Source organism: Canis lupus, chromosome 20, assembly GCF_003254725.2.
Source record: "Canis lupus dingo isolate Sandy chromosome 20, ASM325472v2, whole genome shotgun sequence".
Taxonomy (NCBI): domain Eukaryota; kingdom Metazoa; phylum Chordata; class Mammalia; order Carnivora; family Canidae; genus Canis; species Canis lupus.
The window spans coordinates 816,949-838,128 of NC_064262.1; the positions used below are offsets into that span (position 1 = coordinate 816,949).

Below are 21,180 nucleotides of genomic sequence, written 5' to 3' on the forward strand. Positions count from 1 at the left end.
AGTTTCCACTAGAGCCCTACCTCAGTGACAAGTCTCAGAAAGCCAGACGCTTCATGACAATCTTACTAACAAACCCAAAGAGTTGTTAACAAACCCAAAGAGTTGTAAGGCGTCCAAACCTGGAGGACGTAGATGGGCAAATCCACAGCATACAGGGGGTGGAAGGCAGAAGGCTGTGGGCTGAGGACCAACGGCGAGGCTGCTTCACTGGAGGGGTCATCCTAGGGAGGCAATGGCATGTCTCATTTACCAAGCACAGCACCATTCCTCACCTTGGCCTGAGGATTCCCGTTGCTCAGATACATATCCACCGGATCCCAGGAGAGGCCACAGCAGGCGCCAGCTGAGGCCTGAGGACCCAATAACTGAAATAGGGGGCTGGGGGCTGCTTGCCCCTCCTCCTGGTGCTCAGTCTCTCCCCTGTTTCCAGCCTGCAGCCCATCCCTCCTGCCATGTGGCTACTCCGCACTCCCAGGCCTTTCTCTGGAACTCCCCGATGCCCAGAACCTCCCGCCAGCCTAGGCCCTGATTTCCCTCCTGTGGGCTGTTCCTGAACACTGGCAGAGATTCCCATTGCCCTCCCTGCACGCCCCCCGGCTCACCAGCGGCTGCCCCACACTGCAAGAGAAGGCCCATCTCTGCCCCGATCCATAGTCAAGCTGGTCTCCCGAGAGGGGAGGCTCCTAGGCCCCTAATCAGGCAAGCAGGAAAAGGTACACCATCTAACATTTCAGTGTTCACGTGCAGGCCCAGCCCATGGTGGCCCACCGCCCAGCCACTCAAGCTGGTGCCACTGCCACCATCAGCATCGCCCAACCTTCTCCCAGCCTCACGAACCTCCTGTGCTGAGCATGACCACTCGTACTTCACAGACAATAAAACTGAGGCTCAGAGAACTTAGGTAACTTGCCCCAGACAATACTGGCTGGAAAGGGAAAGGTAGAGGATTAAAAGTGAGATTTCTCTGCCTCAAGGCTCACATCTTCAACTGGGTGTCTCAAACAGCGCTTCTCCCTTTCCAATGAGTGCCTTTGCTGCAATGGCACCAGCTTCCTTGAAGTCGCAGAGTCAGAGCCTCCAGTCTTGCCTTCCCCAGGTCTCACCTGCCAGCCGTGACCACGTTCAGAAGGGCTCTGCTGGTTCTCCCCCCGCCCCACAGCCCCCATCTGGGGAGAGCCCTGACCGGTCTACTGCTCTAATGCCCTGGCCCCACAGCAGGCAAGAAGAGACCTGTTTTCCTGCTCACCCTAAGCCTAAGCTTCCTAGGTCCCACTGCCACCACGTTAGCTTCTTGTTTTCTGTAAGAGCAAGGCTGTTCCCTGGCCCCGTCTCCCAAGCCCTCCCCGCCCCTCTTAGACTCTTCACAAGCGGCACAGTCCTATCTCCTCGACAAGCCTCTCCCAGAACTAGAGACCCCATGGATCTGGCCTTCTCCCCATTCGGAGCCAGCTCAGCCCTCAGAAGTCTCGGATACCTCTGTGCCTCCTCTAGCTGCCCCAGGGTGCAGAGAACACAGGCACTGCTCAGGGAAGAGGTGGCACGTGATCAGGGCAGGGCTCTTCTCTCCCCTAAACAGCCCCAATTTATTGTTCCTCTTCCAGTTCCTCCAAAATGAGACTGGAAACCAAGGTGTACCCATTGTGTCCAGTGGGTGTTCAGGGAGTGAGTGGCTGTCAGCTGCAGGTGCCCGTGGGGCCCCCGGCACAGTCCAAGAGGTGGCTGGCCTGCCTGTGAGGGGCTCATTTTGTAGGGAAGACAGGCGGGGAGCGGGGGAAAGCTGGTATCTTGAACACATAAAGGCTCCATCCTCGGCTGCACTGCGAGCCCTCCCCAGAGGGCAGCTACGAGGAGGCCTGAGGCCGGAGCAGGGCTGCACCTCCACTTCACAGCCCCAGCGGAGAGGTGTGGCACACAGACTTCACGGGCCGCAGACACGGGAGGTGTGGGGACAGTGAGGCGTCAGTTCTGGTGACCATGAGAGCTCAAACACCGCGGGACAGGATGGGAGGGAGGGAGCTGGGGTGACAGTCATCACCCAGGACTAGGGATGCTTTGAAGCAGGGTGGGGGCAGCTCCTGAGAGGGAGGAGCTCCAGAGGGGTAGAAACTCAGGAAACCGACCCGAAGACAGGCTTCCCCCAGTCCCACCCGGCCGGCAGCTTGGCAGCTTCCCGGCGACTGGCACCCCTTGGGCTCACTGGCTCTTACCTGCAGCAACTGGACCTGAACGCACTGCACACCGGCTGCTGGAGCTGGTCCTGGCACACCTCCACTGGGCACCACTAAGTTCCCGTACAACCAACCAGTTGGGCTTGTGTGGCAGTGAGCAGGACTGGCCATGCCACCTTTCATTTTCCTCTGAGCGGGACCTGAGGCTCCTACAATGAAACAAACCAACACATGCAGTGTGGGTGGCTGCTCAAGCCCTGCCCTAGCCAAGGCCACACTCTGGGGGCACAGCCTCCCCGTCATCACTGTGCACAGCCCTGCATACTCCAAACCAGCTCATAGAGAGTCATGGTGAAAAAAACCAAGATTTTGATTAGAAAACGTAGCAAACTCACACCCATGTCTTCTGGACACTCGGCAATCAGACCCGCGGTGTTCATTCCACGGGGGCAGAGGCCCCTCCTTACCCTGCAACCCCAAGAACAAGAGCTCCCCCAGACCATGGCGTGCAACTACCACACAGAGCCGCAGAGCCGCAGGTGCTCAATAAGCTGCCAAATCCTTCAGGCGTTTTCTGCCCAAGGTCCCTTTCAAGAGTCATCACTTCATTGAATGAATAAGAACATGCTTTTCAAAATAATTAAGTACAAAGAAGAAAGGAACAATCCGAGCACCCAGAAACGGTCAGCGCATGGTTTGTGAGCAGCAGGAAAGCCCAGACCAGTGGCCACTGACTCCACAGTCTGACCTGGGACAACAGCCTAAGCTCTGGCCTCCTTGTGAAATGGGAACAACACTCCTTACCTCAAAGTTCTGGGAGGATTAAGGAAATATGTGATACAAGTTCAGAACAGTGCCTGGGTCCTAGTAAGTGCCACGGAGTTTCAGGTGCGGTGACGGCTGTGTGCAGGCAGCCCAGGACAGGCGAACACGAATGACTTCATACAGTTTTACAGTGACCCTCACACAGGCTGATAATAATAAAAGCATTTAGTTTTTGTTGGATTTAATAAAATGAAAAGGAACAGGTGAAACTGAAGAATGTCCTGAACTTCCAGAAAACACATCTTCGTGAAAATTTCTCATGATTTTTCAGGACATTAACAGGGAAAAGAGGAAAAACATGAGAGGCTGTGTTCTTTGTGTAGGTCTCTGTACTCCAAGTTTCCATTTTATTATTCTTTTTTTATTTATTTATTTTTTCAAGTTTCCATTTTAAACAGGAACGGTCGACTCTGGCACACAGGATGCACCGCCTCCATTACGGCAAGTTCTCCTGTAGTCTCAGGGCCAGCACCGGCCTACAGGTCCGAGCTCTGCAGCTGCGCCATGTGCTACGGGGGCGCCCCACGCTGATGCCCGCCTGCTCCTGCCCATTGCCCCAGCAGGGTTTCCCACAAGCTCGGGACTGCTCCCACCCAGGGCTGTCTGCGGCCTCCGCACCCACGGGACAACCTGGCTGCCAGGAAACTCTGGGATCACTCTCCCTAAGCCTTGCACTTGACAGACACAGCTCTTGGCGTGGGGGCCTGTTATTTCCTTCCTGGATGCTGAGGGATTCTTCACCTTGGTGGCAAGTCTCGGTTCTCAGGGAGCATGTGTGGCGCCCCCTTCACTGCAGGGAAACGCAGACCCAGCACAGCTGAGCACCTGCTTCCCCTTCCATCCGTCAGCGCCTGGGCCTCAGGGAATCCAGTCCCCTTGTGAGCACAGCTCTGGCCTCCTCCGTGCTCCTAACTGCCCTGTGGGCGGCCCAACCGCAGACCAGCACTGGCACCTGGGTGAGCCAGCAAGGTGCGGTGCTGGGGCCCGGGATCCGCTTGCTCTTCTCTAACAGCGAGAAACTCTACATCACTTCCTATTCTCCCTGAACCACGTGTTACTCCTCTCAACTTCCGGAACGTGCCGTTAGGCTCTGAGGTCCTGCACCACCCGAGCGCGCATCACATGCACACACGCACATAGAGTTCGTTTGAAGACTTACTTATACTTTCTAAAGCTGAAATCTTCATCTGAAAAACCCAGTTACCACTGCAATTATTAGAGATGCAAACGCAACCAAAATAACAAAACCTATTAGAAACTCTGATAATGATGAAATATCAAAAGCAACATTGTACTATAAAAGCACTGAGAACTGTGACTTTTTCCAGGAGGCTCAGGCGGCTGCGTCTAAGTACTTCTCTCTAAGTACTTCTCGTTGCTAGCCTCAGACTTGGTCAGCACAACTTCTGCCAATTAAGAAACATTTTAAATAAAATACTCCTGTGCTTTAGATGTAATTTCATCACAATGACAGCACTCCGGTGCAGCTCGCGGGGATCTGTGCACATCTGTGCACGCAGCGCTGGCAGCAGCAGTCTGGACCATCAGGACACTGCTCCTGCCTCACAAAAGGTCCGATTTCACTTTTCAGTTCAAATAAACACCAAAGCATGGTTTAAGGGGTATTATGAAAACCACTGTGAAATCGCTTAAGGAAAGCATCAAGTAATGTAGCTCTTTTAAAATTTAAACTCAATTAATTAACATACAATGTATTATTGGTCAGAGGTCAGTGGTTTATCAGTCTCATACAACACCCAGTGCTCATCCCATCACCCAGTTACCCCATCCCCTACCCACTTCCCATCCAGTAGCCCTCAGTTTGTTTCCTATGATTAAGAGTCTCTTACAGTTTGTCTCCCTCTGATTTTGTCTTGATTTTTCCTATCTTTCCCTATGATCCTGTTTAGTTTCTTAAATTTCACATATGAGATCATAAGTTTCTCTGATTGACGTTATTTCGCTTAGCATAATATCCTCTAGTTCCATCCATGTTGTTGCAAATGGTAAGATTTCATTTTTTTAATGGGCTGAGTAGTATTCCAGTGTGTGTGTGTGTGTGTATGTGTGTGTGCGTGTGTGTGTGTGTGTATCCTCTATCCATTCATCTGTTCAGGGACATTCTGGCTCTTCCCATAGTTTGTCTACACTGGACATTGCTGGTATAAACACTGGGATGCAGGTATCCCATCATTACACTACATTTGTATCCTTTGCATAAATACCTAGTAGTAGTGTAATTGCTGGGTCACACAGTAGCTCTATTTTCAACTTTTTAAGGAACTTCCATACTGTCTTCCAGAGTGGCTGCACCAGTTCACATTCCCACCAACAGTGTAAGAGGGTTTCCCTTTCTCCACATCCTCTCCAACATTTGTGGTTTCCTGCCCTGTTAATTTTCCCCATTCTCACTGGTATAAGGTGGTATCTCACTGTGGTTTTGATTTGTATTTCCCTGATGCCAAGTAATGTGGAGCACTATGTGCCTGTAGGCCATTTTTACGTTCGTTAGAGAGATATCCATTCATGTCTTCTGCCCATTTCTTGATTGGATGATTTGTTCACAGGGTGTTGACTTTGAGAAGTTCTTTAGATTTTAGATACTAGCCCTTTATCTGATACGTCATTTGCAAATCTTGTCCCATTCTGTAGGTTGTCTTTTCATTGTGTCAACTGTTTCCTTTGCTGTACATAAGTTTTTTATCCTGATGGAGTCCCAATAGTTCATTTTTGCTTTCATTTCCCTTGCCTTTGGAGACGTGCCTAGTAAGAAGTTGCTGTGGCCAAGATCACAAAGGATGTTTCCTGAATTTTCCTCTAGGATTTTGGTGGATTCCTTTCTCACATTTAGGTCTTTCATCCATTTTGAGTCTATTTTTGTGCATGGTGTGAAAAAATGGTCCAGTTTTCCCAATACCATTTGTTGAGGAGACTGTCCTTTTTTTCCCCATTGGATAGTCTTCCCTGCTTCGTTGAAGATGAACTGACCATAGAGTTGAGGGCCCATTTCTGGGTTCTCTCTTCTATTCCATTGATCTATGTGTCTGTGTTTGTGCCAGTACCATATTGTCTCAAGGATCACATGTAATACAGCTTGAAGTCAGGCATTATGATGCCCCCGGCTCTGGTTTTCTTTTTCAACATTTCTTTGGCTATTCGGGGGTCTTTTCTAATTCTATACAAATTTTAGGATTATTTTTCCAGCTCTGTGAAATAAGTTGATGGTATTTTGATAGGGATTGTACTGAATATATAGATTGCTCTAGGTAGTATAGACATTTTAACAATGTTTGTTCTTCCAATCCATGAGCATGGAACATTTTTCCATTTCTTCATGTTTTCCTCAATTTCTTTCTTGAGTGTTCTATAGTTTTCTGAGTATAGATCCTCTGCCTCTTTGGTTAAGTTTACTCTTAGGTATCTTATGGTCTGGGTACAACTGTAAATGGGATTGACTCCTTAATCCTTTCTTCAGTCTCATTGTTAGTGTATAGAAATGCCACTGATTTCTGTGCACTGATTTTATATCCTGCCATGTTGCTGAATTCCTGTATGTGTTCTAGCAATTTTGGGTTGGAGTCTTGGGTTTTCCATATAGAGTATCATGTCATCTGCAAAAAGTGAGAGTTTGACTTCTTTGCCAATTTGGATGCCTTTTTCTTTCTTTTTGTTGTCTGACTGCTGAGGCTAGGACTTCCAGTACTATGTTGAACAGCAGTGGTGACAGTGGACATGCCTGCCATGTTCCTGACCTTAGGGGAAAAGTTCTTAGTTTTTCCCCACTGAGAATGTTATTTCCTGGGGGCTTTTCGAAGATTGCTTTTATGATATTGAGGAATGTTCCCTGTATCCCTACACTGGAGAGTTCTAATCAAGAAAGTATGCTGTATTTTGTCAAATGCTTCTCCTGCATCTCTTGAGAGGATCATATGGTTCTTGTCCTTTCTTTAATGTGGTGTAACCACACTGATTTGCAGATGCTGAACCACTCTTGCTTCCCAGGAATAAAACCCACTTGGTTGTGATGAATAATCCTTTTAATGACTGTTGGATCCTATTTTGGTGAGAATTTTGGCATCTATGTTCATCAGGGATATAGGTCTGTAATTCTCCTTTTTGGTGGGGTCTTTTCTGGTTTAGGGATCAAGGTAATGCTGGCCTCATAGAAAAAGTCTAGAAGTTTTACTTCCATTTCTGTTTTTGGGAACACCTTCAGAAGAATATATATTAATTCTTCTTTAAATGTTTGGTAGAATTCCTCTGGGAAGCCATTTGGTCCTAGACTCTTCTTGTTTCTTGGGAAATTTTTGATGACTGCTTCAATTTTCTTCTTGGTTATGGGTCTATTCAGGTTTTCTATTTCTTCCTGTTTCAATTTTGGCAGTTTATACATCTCTAGGAATGCCTCCATTCCTTCCAGATTGCTAATCTGCTGGCATATAGTTGCTCATATGTTCTTAAAATTGTATTTCTTCGGTGTTGGTTGTGATCACTCCTCTTTCATCATGATTATATTTATTTGGGTCCTTTCTCTTTTCTTTTTGATAAGTCTGGCCACGAGTTTTATCAATTTAATTCTTTCAAAGAACCAGCTCTTAGTTTCGTTGCTGTGTTCTACTGTTCTTTTGGTTTCTACTTCATTGATTTCTGCTCTAATGTTTATTATTTCTCTTCTCCTGCTAGGCTTAGGCTTTATTTGCTGTTCTTTCTCCAGCTCTTTCAGGTATAGGGTAGGTTGCATATTTGCGACCTTTCTTGTTTCTTGGGAAAAGCTTGTATTGTTATACACTTCCCTCCTGAGCACCTCTGCTGCATTCTGTTCCATGGTTTCGAACAGTTGTGTTTTCATTTTCATTTGTTTCCATTAATTTTATTCTTCTTTAATTTCTTGGGTTGACCCATTCATTCTTTAGTATGATGCTTTTTAGTCCCCATGTATTTGAGTTCTTTCCAAATTTCCTCTTGTGATTGAATTCCAGTTTCAAAGCAGTTTCGAAGTCTGAAAATATGCAGGGAATGAGCCAATCTTTTGGTACCAGTTGAGACCTGATTTGTGACCCTATATGTAATCTATTCTGGAGAATGTTCAATGTGCACTCGAGAAGAATATGTATTCTGCTGTTTTAGGATGGAATGTTCTGAATAGATCTGTTAAGTCCATCTGGCCCAGTGTGTCATTCAAAGCTCTTGATTCTTTGTTGATCTTCTGCTTAGATTATTGTCCATTGCAGTGAATGGGGTATTAAAGTCTTCTACTATTACTGTGTTATTATTGATGTGTTTCTTTACTTTTGTTATTAATTGGCTTATATAATTGGCTGCTCCCATGTAAGGGACATAAATATTTAAATTTTTAGATCTTCTTGTTGGATAGACCCTTTAATGATGATATAGTGACCCTCCTTATCTCTTATTACACTCTTTGGTTTAAAAATCTAATTCATCTGATGTAAAGACTGCCACCTCAGCTTTCTTTTCATGTCCATTAGTAGGATAAATGCTTTCTACCCCCTCGCTTTATTATTTTTTAAAGATTTTATTTATTTGAAAGAGAGAGCAAGCACAGAAGCAGGGGGAGCAGTAGGCAGAGGGAGAGAAAGAAGCAGGCTCCCCACTGAGCAAAGAGCCCAATGCGGGGCTCGAGCCCAGGACCCTGGGATCATGACCAGACCTGAAGACAGATGCTTAACACACTGAGCCACCCAAGTGCTCCCACCCCCTCACTTTAAATCTAGAGGTATCTTTGGGTCTAAAGTCTCTTACAAAAAAAATTAAATAAATAAAGTCACTTACAGACAGCATTTACATACTGGGTCTTTTTTTAATCCAATCTGATACCCTGTGTTTTTTTCATTGGGGCATTTAGCCCATTTATATTCAGAGTAACTATTGAAAGATATGAATTTAGTGCCATCATATTACCTATAAGGTCACTGTTTCTGTATATCGTCTCTGTTCCTTTCTGGTCTATATTATTTTTGGGCTTTCTCTTCACTTAAAGGATCCCTTTCAATATTTCTTGTAGGGCTGGTTTGGCGATCACAAATACCTTTTGTTTCTGTTTGTCCTGGAAGCTTTTTCTCTCTCCTTCTATTCTGAATGAGAGCCTTGCTGGATAAAGTATTCTTGGCTGCATGTTCTTCTCATTTAGGACCTCGAATAATACCCTGCCAGTCCTGTCTGCCCTGCCAGGTCTCTGTGGAGAGATCTGCTGCCAATCTAATGTTTCTTTCCTTGTAGGCTATGGACCTCTTGCCCAGAGCTGCTTTCAGGATTTTCTCCTTGTCTCTGAGATTTGCAAGTTTCACTATTATATGTCAGGTGTTAACCTCTTTTTATTGACTTTGAGGGGGGTTTTCTGTGCCTCCTGGACTTGGATGCCTGTTTCCTTCCCCAGATTAGGGAAGTTCTCCACTATAATTTGCTCCAATATACCTTCTGCCTCCCTCTCTCTCTTTCCTCTTCTTCTGGGATTCCAATTATTCTAATATTGTTTTGCTTTATGGTATCAATTATCTCTCAGATTCTCCTCCTGTGATTCTAGTTACCTTTTTCTCAGCTTCTTTGTTCTCTATCATTTTGTCTTCTATACCACTAATTCTCTATTCTACCTCATTTATCCTAGCAGTTAGGGCTTCCATTTTTTATTGCATCTCATTAAATAGCTTTTTTTTTTGACTTGTTATAGTTCTTTTATTTCTCCAAAAACAGATCTAGTGTCTTCTATGCCTTTTTCAAGCCCAGCTAGTATCTTTATGATTGTTACTCTGAACTCCAGTTCCAACATCTTACTTAAGTCCATATTGATTAGGTCCCTGGTAGTCAGTAACTGCCTCTTGTTCTCTTTTTTGAGGCGAGTTTTTCCATTTTGTCATTCTTGGCAGAAAGTAGTCACTTGTCTATTTGTAGAGTTGCAGCTATTCTTTTCTTAGATCTCTGGCTGAGTTCGCAGGTGTTCAGAATGATTTAACAGCCATCTAGCAGAATTCCTGGGGCCAGACAAAACTAAGGTCTCCTACTCCACCATCTTGGACTCCACTTTTTTTTTTTTTTTAAGATTTTATTTATTTATTCATAGAGACAGAGAGAGAGAGAGGCAGAGACACAGGCAGAGGGAGAAGCAGGCATCATACAGAGAGCCTGATGTGGGACTCGATCCAGGGTCTCCAGGATCATGCCCTGGGCTGCAGGCGGCGCTAAACCGCTGCGCCACCGGGGCTGCCCGGACTCCACTTTTTAAGCTACTTTTAAAAGCAAGCAATATTTAAATATGTATATCCACTATTTATTATCTAGCTTTATAAGACAAAAACAAGATCACGTTGAGCCATTTCTCATGTATCTTGTAATGATTCAATGAAAGCTGTGTAGATCATATTCTATATGTTACCTATGAAGCAAGAAGTATGATCAAAGCCTTGTGTCCCTTCACCAGACGTGTACTACCATGTATGCTATGCAAACAATGGGAAATTTAAGTAAAAATCATGTGGTCAAAATTGGAAATGGATGCCATTTAATTTTGCCAGACATCAGCATTACAAGTTTCCATAAAAATCAGTATACACTGCTGGAAAAACTAGTCAGCAATCAAAATTTGGTTGTATTTTTATTAAAACGACGCAAGAGGCATTAATTTTATAACAGAAAATAAGGTGGACTAAAACTAGAATACCTGGTGACACATTATAAGCTAAACTGGTTTTAACGGCCGTATTAGCATACACCATCACATTCTCTTTTCAATCTATTCCTTCAATCCAGTACCTGACAATCTGGTAGTCCTACCAACACCACAGTGGCACTGAGAAGAATCGCTGCCTCTAACTGGAAGTGCTCTAGCACCTTCTCTGGTTAATGACTTGTTCTAGGGATGAAATGTCAATAGTTAAAAAAACTGCTCAGGTTTATATACACGAACACTGCTGCTTTTGTGGGATTCTCCTTAAAAGCAGTTCCTGCTAGGACAAGAGCAGAAGGGTGAGAAAGTTGAGAGCTCACACACCCAGGGCCCGAGGCAGTATACTGTATACTGTATATCAGTTCAGAACATCTCAACATACCCTCCTAAAACCTGTGCATGAGGAAGGCCCAGCTGGCCACAGTGGCCCGAGGCAGTCTTGATGCCTGTATGAGTGAATCCATACAAGATGCCTCCCTGAAGCCAGCACTCTGAAGTGTCCTGGATCTGGGGCTCTGGAAGACTGTTTCTATACACACCCTGGAGTGCTTCACCATAGGGAGCTTGGTGGTGGGGTAGGACTCAAAGGCGAACAAGAGAGCCTGCAGAAGTCCTGGACCCAAACGCAGTCTCAAAGATTACTAATGGAAGATGACAATGTGAAAGCAGATCCCCTTCAAACTAGCCATGCTCCCCTCCCCTTCAAAGTCTTCTCATCCACCCCAGGTCCTAGAAGACAGGCTGAACACTTCCCATAGGCACCCTGAGAAAGCTGCAAGGGAAGAAGGCAGGACTAGGAGAGGGGAACCTGGGCTGGCACGCTGAACGCCCCACACCCAGCCTCTTGACTCCCTGCTCAGAAGAAAAAATGCCTTCACCAGCTGGATTCATGGGAGCAGGGTGCTGGGTTACATGACTCCAGACAATCTACTCTGCCATCTGGTAGTGTGCTGTCAACATGTAAATCAGCTGAAACCTACACCCTTCCTGAGTCAGGATGCTGGAGGCTTAAAGCCAACAAATAGTCTCTACATAGAACCCCACAATGGCCATGCAGCCATCCTCACAAGTAAAAGATGCCATGGCATTAAATGTAATGTGACTAACTTAACTCATAAACTGATGTCAAGAAACAAAAAATTCCTCATAGTGGAAATCTAGAAAACTTCAGGGGGCAAGTCATCTTCATAATGAACTGAATTTTGCTTCAATAATCTCAACATTTATCTGAAACACTGGATTGTGCAGATAACCTGAAAGAGCAGACAGAAGAGAAAGATAAAGCTAGTCAGCAAGTTGACATCTAGGTAGAGAGACCTAAAAGACAACCCTATTTGGGGATGAAATAGTCAAGTGATCAAGAGTACACCGATGCATAGTCCTGAGTCCCTACTGACTCATCCGTGACCCACACTGCAGCATGATCCCCTCAGAGAGTCACTATCAGAATAGGTGAGGCCTGTAGCATACAGCCTGGCTCTGGCAAAGCACTCTGCCCACACACCTCCTGACGATGCCCCTATACTGACAGCTACACAACGCAGTGCCAACTCAAGCTCGTGGCATCCTCAGCCTGGGAGGGATCTGCACTGAAGATGGTCAGCTCTCCATCCTGCATACCACTGGCTCCGATGTCTTGCTTCCCCCCACCAGGGGTGTGTGTGGAGGGATAGGACTTTGGTCTCGTGCAAGCTTTCTCTGCTGGAGATCCTCACTGAACCACAGAACACAGTGAAGTATGTGAGTACCTATTCCCCAATTCTCCTGAGGATGGGAGGCTGGACTCATTACATATCCTGGATGGTGCCGGGGCTTAATGCTCTTATAGTTTCGGATGTGTTCAGTCCTACACGGCTATTAAAGGATATACCACAAAACAGATTTATTCACAAGAAAAAATATTCATGTTCAACAGCAAAGAACAGATAAAAGTATACGTGTATCATTGAAATAAGTAACAAGCATAGTTTATACACTAAACATTTAACATCAAAAGGCTGAAGTGGTTGGTGGTGGGACTGCAGGGGAAAGTGCCTAAGAAATCCACCATTCTTCTTCCCAAAGACTGAACCAACATTACCAAACCAGTGAAGGAATGTGAATCTTAAGCTTATGCCAGCCTGCATGCCCAAGCTCCGGCCGCCCCACCTGTCTCTGTCACAGCACCGGCCGAGTCTCAGCACCAACACTCCTCCACAGGCCTGGGTCCCCAGCACAGTGGTCTCCCTGCCCCATTATTACTCTTTTTCGAATCTTGCATGGAGATTTTAACTAAGTTATTCTTCCAGATGAACTTAAAACTGGCAGGTGTTTTTTTTTTCTTTTAGAAAGTTCCTTTGGGATTTTTAAGGAACTGAATAAAAGATGTAAACTTTGAATTGAATGTTCCATCCCAAGTACATAGTAAGCTGTAAACAGGACCTTATCCAGGCTCAGGCATATGCATCACTGGGAATCCTAGATATTTTATTACTTTTATTGCCATTATGAGTGAGATTTATTATTGTTTTTCATTATTGTTTTTCTGATTATTCTAATAGAAAAGCTCTTCATGGGATATATCTTAACGTGTTTTGTGCAATTATCTTTGTTTGTAATTATTTGAGTCTATTCCCTTGGGTCTTCTAAGCCTAATAATCATCATCAATAGGTAGTCACATCTTCCTATTTGATTATCTATTTTTCTCTAAAGCTTCCATAAAAATGTCCAATGTTATTGCAGTGTTGGCTTGGTTGGTTCTTCCGATTATAATAGGAACACATCTCCTCATTGAAAACAACGTTGACTGCTATTCTAACTTGCTCTCTATTATTAGGGAAATCTTTTTAATTCCTAGTTAAGGTTTATGATTTTTAAAAATCAGCAACGATGAGTTTTTTCAACTGCCTTGTTTGGCATTAGTGAAGATAACGTGGTTTTCCTTTGGTTTTCTAATGTGGCAAGTTATACAGACAGCTGCCTAACCCTGGACAAGCCCAGATCATCCAGAACTCAGGTGCTAGTATTCTACTCAGGAGTTCCACGTCCACCTCACTCATCAAGGGTGAGCCATGCGGCTCTTGTGTGCTGTAGAGCTGGCAGGCTGACTGAAGGTTCTGGAGCCAGTCAGCCTGGGATTCCACCCCTAGGGCAGTCACCCATCACCTGTGCAGCCCCCACCAACCTCATCTCTGTGCCTCAGGCTCCTTACCCAGAAAATGGGACTGTATAGAGCTGCACGGCATAGGGCTGCTCTGAGAACTACCTCAGAACAACGCTGGGCATACAATCAGCTTGAATTAACTGTTCTACCTCTGTCCAGTGTAGTGTTGGAGTATGCTAACTGGATGGCTCTTACTTGAAAGGTGTCCAGTGATTAGCTATCAATTCGTGCCTTATCATTCTTTAAACAAATATTGACTGTATCTTTACTCCATTGGGTACTGGGCCATAGTGGTGATCCTTACCATGAAGTTTATGATGGCTGCCCGTGTTCTAAGTACAGATGTTTCTCAGGGACATACAGATGGACCTACATTCAAAATGCAGTGATGAAACAGTACAGGGCACCGTAGAAACACTGAGGGGGCCAGTAGTGCCAAGAGGCCTTGGGAAAGGTTTGGGATAACCTGGCAGCCATAATGTAGTCACAGTCCTGGGGAAACTGTTTACAGGGCATTAGGGTCCCATCAGGGCCCCAGGAACACTCTAGGTATTGCACCAGAGGGATTCCATGCCGCCAGTGAGTATACCAGTGATGGCGCACTAAGGAGCAAACACCCCAGTCAGCACAGAATCCAGAACAACGTCTGGGTCCAGGGCTGCCCATCAAGAACTGGGACCATGGGGGAAACAGCCATTGTCATAAAACTACCAAAGTGAAATGAGAACAAGGTCCTGGTTCCTCCTTCCTCCCTCCACCTAATCTCCTGCCAATACTTCCATTGGCCAACCCTGCCTGGGAGCCTAGGAAGGACAGTTCCTGAGGCTGTGAACGTCAAATCTGCATGCTGGGCAGGGTGACTTATAGTTCACATAAAAAGGCTATGCAGGGGATCCCTGGGTGGCGCAGCGGTTTAGCGCCTGCCTTTGGCCCAAGGCGCGATCCTGGAGACCCGGGATCGAATCCCACGTCAGATTCCCAGTGCATGGAGCCTGCTTCTCCCTCTGCCTGTGTCTCTGTCTCTCTCTCTCTCTCTCTCTCTCTCTCTCTCTCTGTGACTATCATAAATAAGTAAATAAATAAACAAATAAATAAAAAGAAACATTAAAAAAAAAAAGGCTATGCAGTAGCTCCCAGGGTAACAGAGAAATGGGGGCTGGCTATGGGACAGAGTGCATCCCAGCACCATCCATAGTTCACCCATGCCAGAGCACATACTTTTGGCCAAGGATGGCAGGCTTAGGCTCCCACGGCATGGTCCCACCTCTGTCAGCTGAGCTCTAAGAGCCAGGGGTCTGAAACCACGTATACACAAAGCCCTGCCACTGTTTTCCTTATTGTGCCCCAGCAAAACTACCTAGAAGGACAGGTCCTATCTCCCATAACAGAGAGGATGCTGGAGCCAGAGAGTTTAGGCACTTGCCCACAGCCACCACAAGCAGAGGAGCAGGCCTCAACAATGTTCCTGACTACTGAGCTGGTGCTCTGACCCTCAGACTCTGACACTGTCACCATGAATCACGTCATGTGGCAGCATGGATAGCACAACTCCAGAAACGTGAGGCACAGCCATCACAACTTTTATGTTCAATAAAGGCCTCCTCCTCACAAGGGTTAGACACCTGCCAGAGTCAGACTTCCATGCTCACCTGACAGCAAGGTGGGAGGACCTGCAGGGGAACAGGTGACTACCAAGGAGATAGAAAGGAAGCAAGACATGCACTCCAGCAGGAACAGCACAGGGCAGGCATAAAGCTAACAGAAACAAAGTAAGTGACAGCTGCTGGTCAATAAAGGGCAGGCCTCCATGGTCAGGACCGACAAAATCCTTATCGCCTGCTCACTGTCCAGGTGCAAGACACTTCAACTCACAGCCCATTCAGGGACAGGAGGCTTACATTTCTCCACCACCCACCACAACAGGAAATGTGTGGCCACCAAGCCCCTTTACCCTGCTTCAGATATCTGGCTATGCCAGCCCTCAACACCACAGCTCTGGTCCAGGAACCAAATGGAACCTCGGCCCCAAGGGAGCAATGAGCAGAGATGGGCCACAAGCGTACTGGCAGGCGGCTCACTCTCTGGAGAGCTGCTCAAGGCAAACATGCTGTGCTTACCCCAACCTGCAGGCCCTAACCCTGGTATGTGAAGGTCCGCAGTGCAGAGGGAACTACCATGGACAGCTAGAGCAAAATCATCCAGACCCTAAAAGCAAAGACAAGACCAGACAGCCTCCCCACAGCCTACCATCCACTTTGCTCCATCACAGGCCCCATCTGCCATCCAGAGTGCCTAAATGGAGCCTACAGGGCACGGGGGGGAGAGGGGGCAAGGGGTGAAAAAGCCCGGAGTGCTTCTGACACACGTTTTCCCACAGCACCAGGGAGGGTTTTCTCCAGCTGCAATCCAGACTATCCCCATCCACCTCACTGGGAAGCTTCATGACACTCAAGTTCACAATCCACTCTTTCAGGCCCAGTGCCTGTGTGAATGTTCCCAGATTTCTCTTGTAAAAAAAGTTACAACTGCTGCAGCGTTCCAGTTAACAGACAGCCTGCACTGGGACCTTCCTCCTGTCCTCCCTCCCTCAGTGTGGCTCTTCTGCTCTCAGCATGGCAGCAAGAGGAAGAAATGGGAGGAGCCTAGTGATAAATGCCCAAAGATTTTTTTTTTTGCTTCAATGTGAGGAAAAAAATTTTAAAAATTTTAATATGTGTACACATACTATAAAAAATTGATCACTGACTTAATTTCGTGGCTCAATCCAACCCTGTTATTCAAACATTCCAGTGGCACCACGTACGTACATTACCTGGCCCTCCATCTGCATGCCCATCGCTAGACAAGCTGGTGATGCTAAAGGAGCCACAGGGGCTGCCCGTGCTGCCTGACCCCTGTCTGTGTTCCCTGCGGCTCTCTCATCACCCCCTTCTGGGAAGGAAACCAATTCCAGACTACATGTCTCAGTTTCCAGGTGAAGCAGCTGAAGAGCCCACCCAAGAGCCCCAGGTATGCTCCATCCTGGGAAGGGAGGGGGATGACAGCTGTTTTGGCTCCACTTCTTAAATGGGGGGTTAATATTTATTAATTACAAGGTTAATGTATTTTCAAATACAGAAAATAAAAATGATGAAAAATGATTTAAAAATTCATAATCTTAACATTCAGAAAAAAACACTAACTACACAAGGGTATGTGTTCTATCATTTTCGTTTCTATACAAATACATAACACAAATGTGTCTACCAACAACATGTCAGCTTTTCTTACAAGCAGGGACTTACCAAAAATATGCAGGAAGTGTGCAGCTTTACTGGCAGACATGAGCTATAAATATTTAGTAACACACAGTTCCACACCTGGCAGCAGCTAGCACATGTACCTTTATGTAGATGCCAGGATATTTTTTCAAGAGAAGTTACAAGTAGTCATTTCATGATTGAACATTACCCATATCTTCTAGCTCTTGAAAACAGCATCAAGTGGCCATCCAGAAATGTCACACTGTATCCCCGTGTTCCATGCACACCCTGACTCTGAGCACCAAGCACACCCCTCTGCCCACAGAGGAGATGCTTCTTTCTTGGTCAACAGCCTTCTGCACAGCGCCTACTCATGCCTCATCTCCATTTTTCCCCCCCATGGGGGGATTCACCTCTCTTAGCATTTCATGCTATGTTAACAAAAACCTTTCAGTGTCCACTGATCTCCAAGGCCTGTGCCTCTGCTCTGCTCTGGGCATCCACACCCTCTGAGCAGTGAGTGCATAAGGGAAAGTGGCTTTGGTGACCCAGCTGTAGAGCATGCTGGTAGTAAGTCTCTACCTTAGGGAGCTACTATGAAGACAAAACACGAGCTAAATCATGTAAAGCACACAGATGAGGACAAAGCAAGAGCTGGCTATCCACACAGCTTTCCATGCCTTTAAAAAAGCCCTAAACTTCTCACCTTCATTCTTTATCCTATATGGAATTTTAGTAGCTTTTCTCCCAAAAGGCCATCACTCATTTGCCAACAATGAGAAGAGCCACCTTGACGCATAAAACAGTGTAGGTCTCAGGCCTGTGTATCAATGTATGTCCCTTTGTCTTGGCTTAAGGGGCACAGGACCACCACAGGTTCAACGGTTGTCACTTGTGAGATGTCCCTGCAAATGCAGGGCAACCAGGCTAGTTTCCTGTGGGTCCTCAGGAATCCCTGCCTGTAGTTTCCTACACCAAGTACTCTGAAATCTCCTCGGAATTTCAAATGGAATTGCTTCAAATACTGTGGGAAGAGTTAGCATGTCTGCAATAATGACTTCTTTCTCTTCCGAACTCCACAGCTGTCAGCAAATCTTGTCGTCTCCATCTTTTAAGACAGATCCAGGATTTACCCACCTCTTCCTACTGGCAGCCCATGTGCCTGCAGCCACAGTCATTTCCTACTGGGGCCTGCAAAGAACCCCAATCTGCTCTCTTTGCCCCTTATGGTTTATTTTCAGAACAGCTGGAATGATCCTTTAAAAAGATCATGTCACTTTTCTAATTATGTCTCTATGTCTTCTGATCTGACTCCAAGTGAGAGCCAAAGTTCCAACAATGACCTAAGGCTCTAAACAGCCTGGGCTCTCACCAGCTCTCAGATTATTTCCGAAAAGGTCCCCCCTTCTCCCCCCTCCATGGGCCTCCTCCCTCTGACAACAAAGGCCTTTCTTTGAGAACACCCTCCAGCCTCAGGCTCACAGGGACTTTGCTTAGATCTGTCCACATGGCATCCTTCCTCACTTCCCTCCATCAAGGATCTCCTCCTCTGTTGAGGACTCTCTCTACCCTATTAAAAACTGCAAATCATCACAGACCCATTTCCTTGTTTTATTCACATTTATCATTTACTGTTTTTGTTTATCTGATGTCCTCCCCACCCCCATCCCCACTCCCCCCGCCGCAGCTCAGTTCCCTCCGCCCAGCTCCCCCCGGAGAACATGAACAATGGTGTCCCCGCATGGCACTTAGCAGGCACAGGTACCAAAAGGAAGGAGGCATGACATCTGGAACTCTCTTTTCTTAGTGAAGTTTTGTCTCCTCTTCCTCCTTTATGTCCTCCCACTTATGAAGTTTCCTCCTTATTCTGGGATTTGTGTTGCTGCTGTGAATGAGGTATTTTCTCCACTGCATTTCCTAACTAGCCATTGCTGCACACAGTACACTCCTGATGGCTATACATTTATGTTACAAGCAGTCACTTAAACGTCTCTTAAGTGCTAACCATTTTCAACTGATTCTTTAGGGCTCTCCAGTAAGTGGTCAAATCATCTCTTAAGTTACTATCTCCTCCCTACAAGTTCTTATTTTTCTTGATTTCAATGACAAGAACCTCCAGAGCGACATTAACACCAATGGTAACAAAAGCAATTCTTGCGTGCATATAGAAGAATGCCTTTGGTAACTCACCGGTCAGTGTGATGTTGGCTCTTAGTTTGGGCTACGAAATCTTTATTACATTCTTATTTCTACCAATAATGGATACCAATTTTTTCAATAAATACAAAATCCATTGGGAAAAATAATATAACCCAACTACCAGACTTCCTAACATTCATCATTCTCAAGCTGTAGGATTAAAACTCACTTGGTCAGAATATTAAAATATTTTGCCAAACTGTACAGATATTTTATTTAGAACATTCGCCATGTATTTTTCCAAGTCATTAATCAATAGCTCTCCTTTTGAGAGGTATCCTTGTCAGGCTTTGGGTTCCAGATCATAAGGAGTTTCCCCTTTTCCACAGAGCCCTGAATACCGTTTAATGTAGGTATTCCACGGAAGAGTAGAAATGATCTGTATAACTATCAGGTAAGCATGAGCCTCTGAAATACCTCAGCCAGCAGTTGTTGAACTGTTTATACTCTTATTTTTGAAAAATGGTGATTTGTTTTTCTGCAAAATTATGCATTCTCCTGCAAGTACTCCAATTTATCACCATATACTTTACATGATTATTTACTCTCCACTGAATATGTGCAATTCACTTATGCTTTATTTTTTCTCTTGATAAAACCACTCAGATGGAGGTAGAAACTAACAGGTTAGTTAACATCCACTGCAGGATGTTTTGTTCAGCCCACACAGAACAATTTTAACTACGAATAGGCTGCACACTCAGGCATCCAAATCTGGATCTGACTCTCCTTAGGCTTGTTCTTTTTCCATCTTGAAATAATAGCTATTCCACTTAGATTCCTCTGCACATGTAACAAGCAGGCAATCTGGGCATAAACCTGAATCTGGCTCTGGCCACACCTCCTGCTTGCACACACAACAGCAACAAGAAGCTGACCCTGAGTGCTTTTCAGCACCTCACCTGTATTACTTCATTTAATCCCCACAAGAATCCTAAGTAGGTGCTGTTATTACCATTTTACAAGGGAGAAAATAAGCAGAGAAGATGCTGGCTCGATTCACACTCATAAGTGGATGGCAATCCAGTTTTTCTGTAACTATTCTTAATCAGCTTTTATTTCTTCTTTTACCAGAATTTAGTAAGTTCTTGTTTTCCAAGTAATTTTTACTTTCTATTTTACCACAGTATAGTTAAAAACATGTAAAGACAAGTTGGGTTTTATACCCCCTAAAGCCTTTGTTATGGTTTTCCTAAGGGCCTAATTTGTTTGGTTTAATTTTGATTAATAATCCCATGGTTATGGAGTAGGATCTATTAAATCAACTTTATTAATCCCATTGTAAACATCTTTCCTGTGTTTTTTTGTGCTTGATCTGCAAATGACTTCAATTACCCACTTCCAATATTGGTAGGTTTTCATTTATTCAATTCTCCTAGATTTCCACCAGTTTTTACTTCATCTTGTTTGATATTATAAGTTTTCATATAAATACATGCATGGTTACAAATCTTAGTCTTGCAGTTGATTACATGTGAACAGCAACCAAAAATAGGAAAAATCTTCTCTGCCCCAACTGTTTCGACTTCCACACTGACATTAGTAGTCTAACATTAGTATTAACCCCTTGTGATTTTTGTTTTATCTGGTCTTAATTTAAAATATTTCCATTCAGGGTGTGCCTGTGTCTCTTCTAGATCACGCAGAATTGGAATTTCGCTATTTGACTCAGTCAAGAAAAAAGGCAGTCACACATTTACACTTTCACTGTCACACAGACACACAGTTTTGCTGTTTACTGCATCTTCGCCTAAGTCCTTTGTTCTTTCCTTTGCCCAGCTCTTAAGAGACCAGAAAGGTATACGTCTATTCACAGTCCTGCAGTTGATGAAAAAATTTTTAAAAGTTTCACTATCAGCTTCAAGAATGAAAGTTTCTCTTTACTTTTTATGTTGACAAAATATTCTTGGTTTATTTTGAGG

At 45.2% G+C, this 21,180-nt stretch overlaps 1 protein-coding gene across 4 annotated transcripts in view; it reads right to left on the reverse strand.

The window, feature by feature from the left end:
* The window catches only part of ZXDC (ZXD family zinc finger C), a 44,592-nt gene that overhangs the window by 3,493 nt on the left and 19,919 nt on the right, over window positions 1-21,180 (reverse strand). For 3 of the 4 annotated variants that reach the window (XM_049098553.1, XM_025447788.3, XM_049098552.1), the window contains 2 exons: window positions 2,208-2,377; window positions 120-221 (listed from right to left, as the gene is read on the reverse strand). In XM_049098553.1, the coding sequence (XP_048954510.1) occupies window positions 120-221; window positions 2,208-2,377 (272 nt within the window). Of the gene's footprint in view, window positions 1-119; window positions 222-2,207; window positions 2,378-20,605; window positions 21,077-21,180 lie in introns of those variants that run through there. The other variant, XM_049098554.1, reaches the window with a different exon arrangement.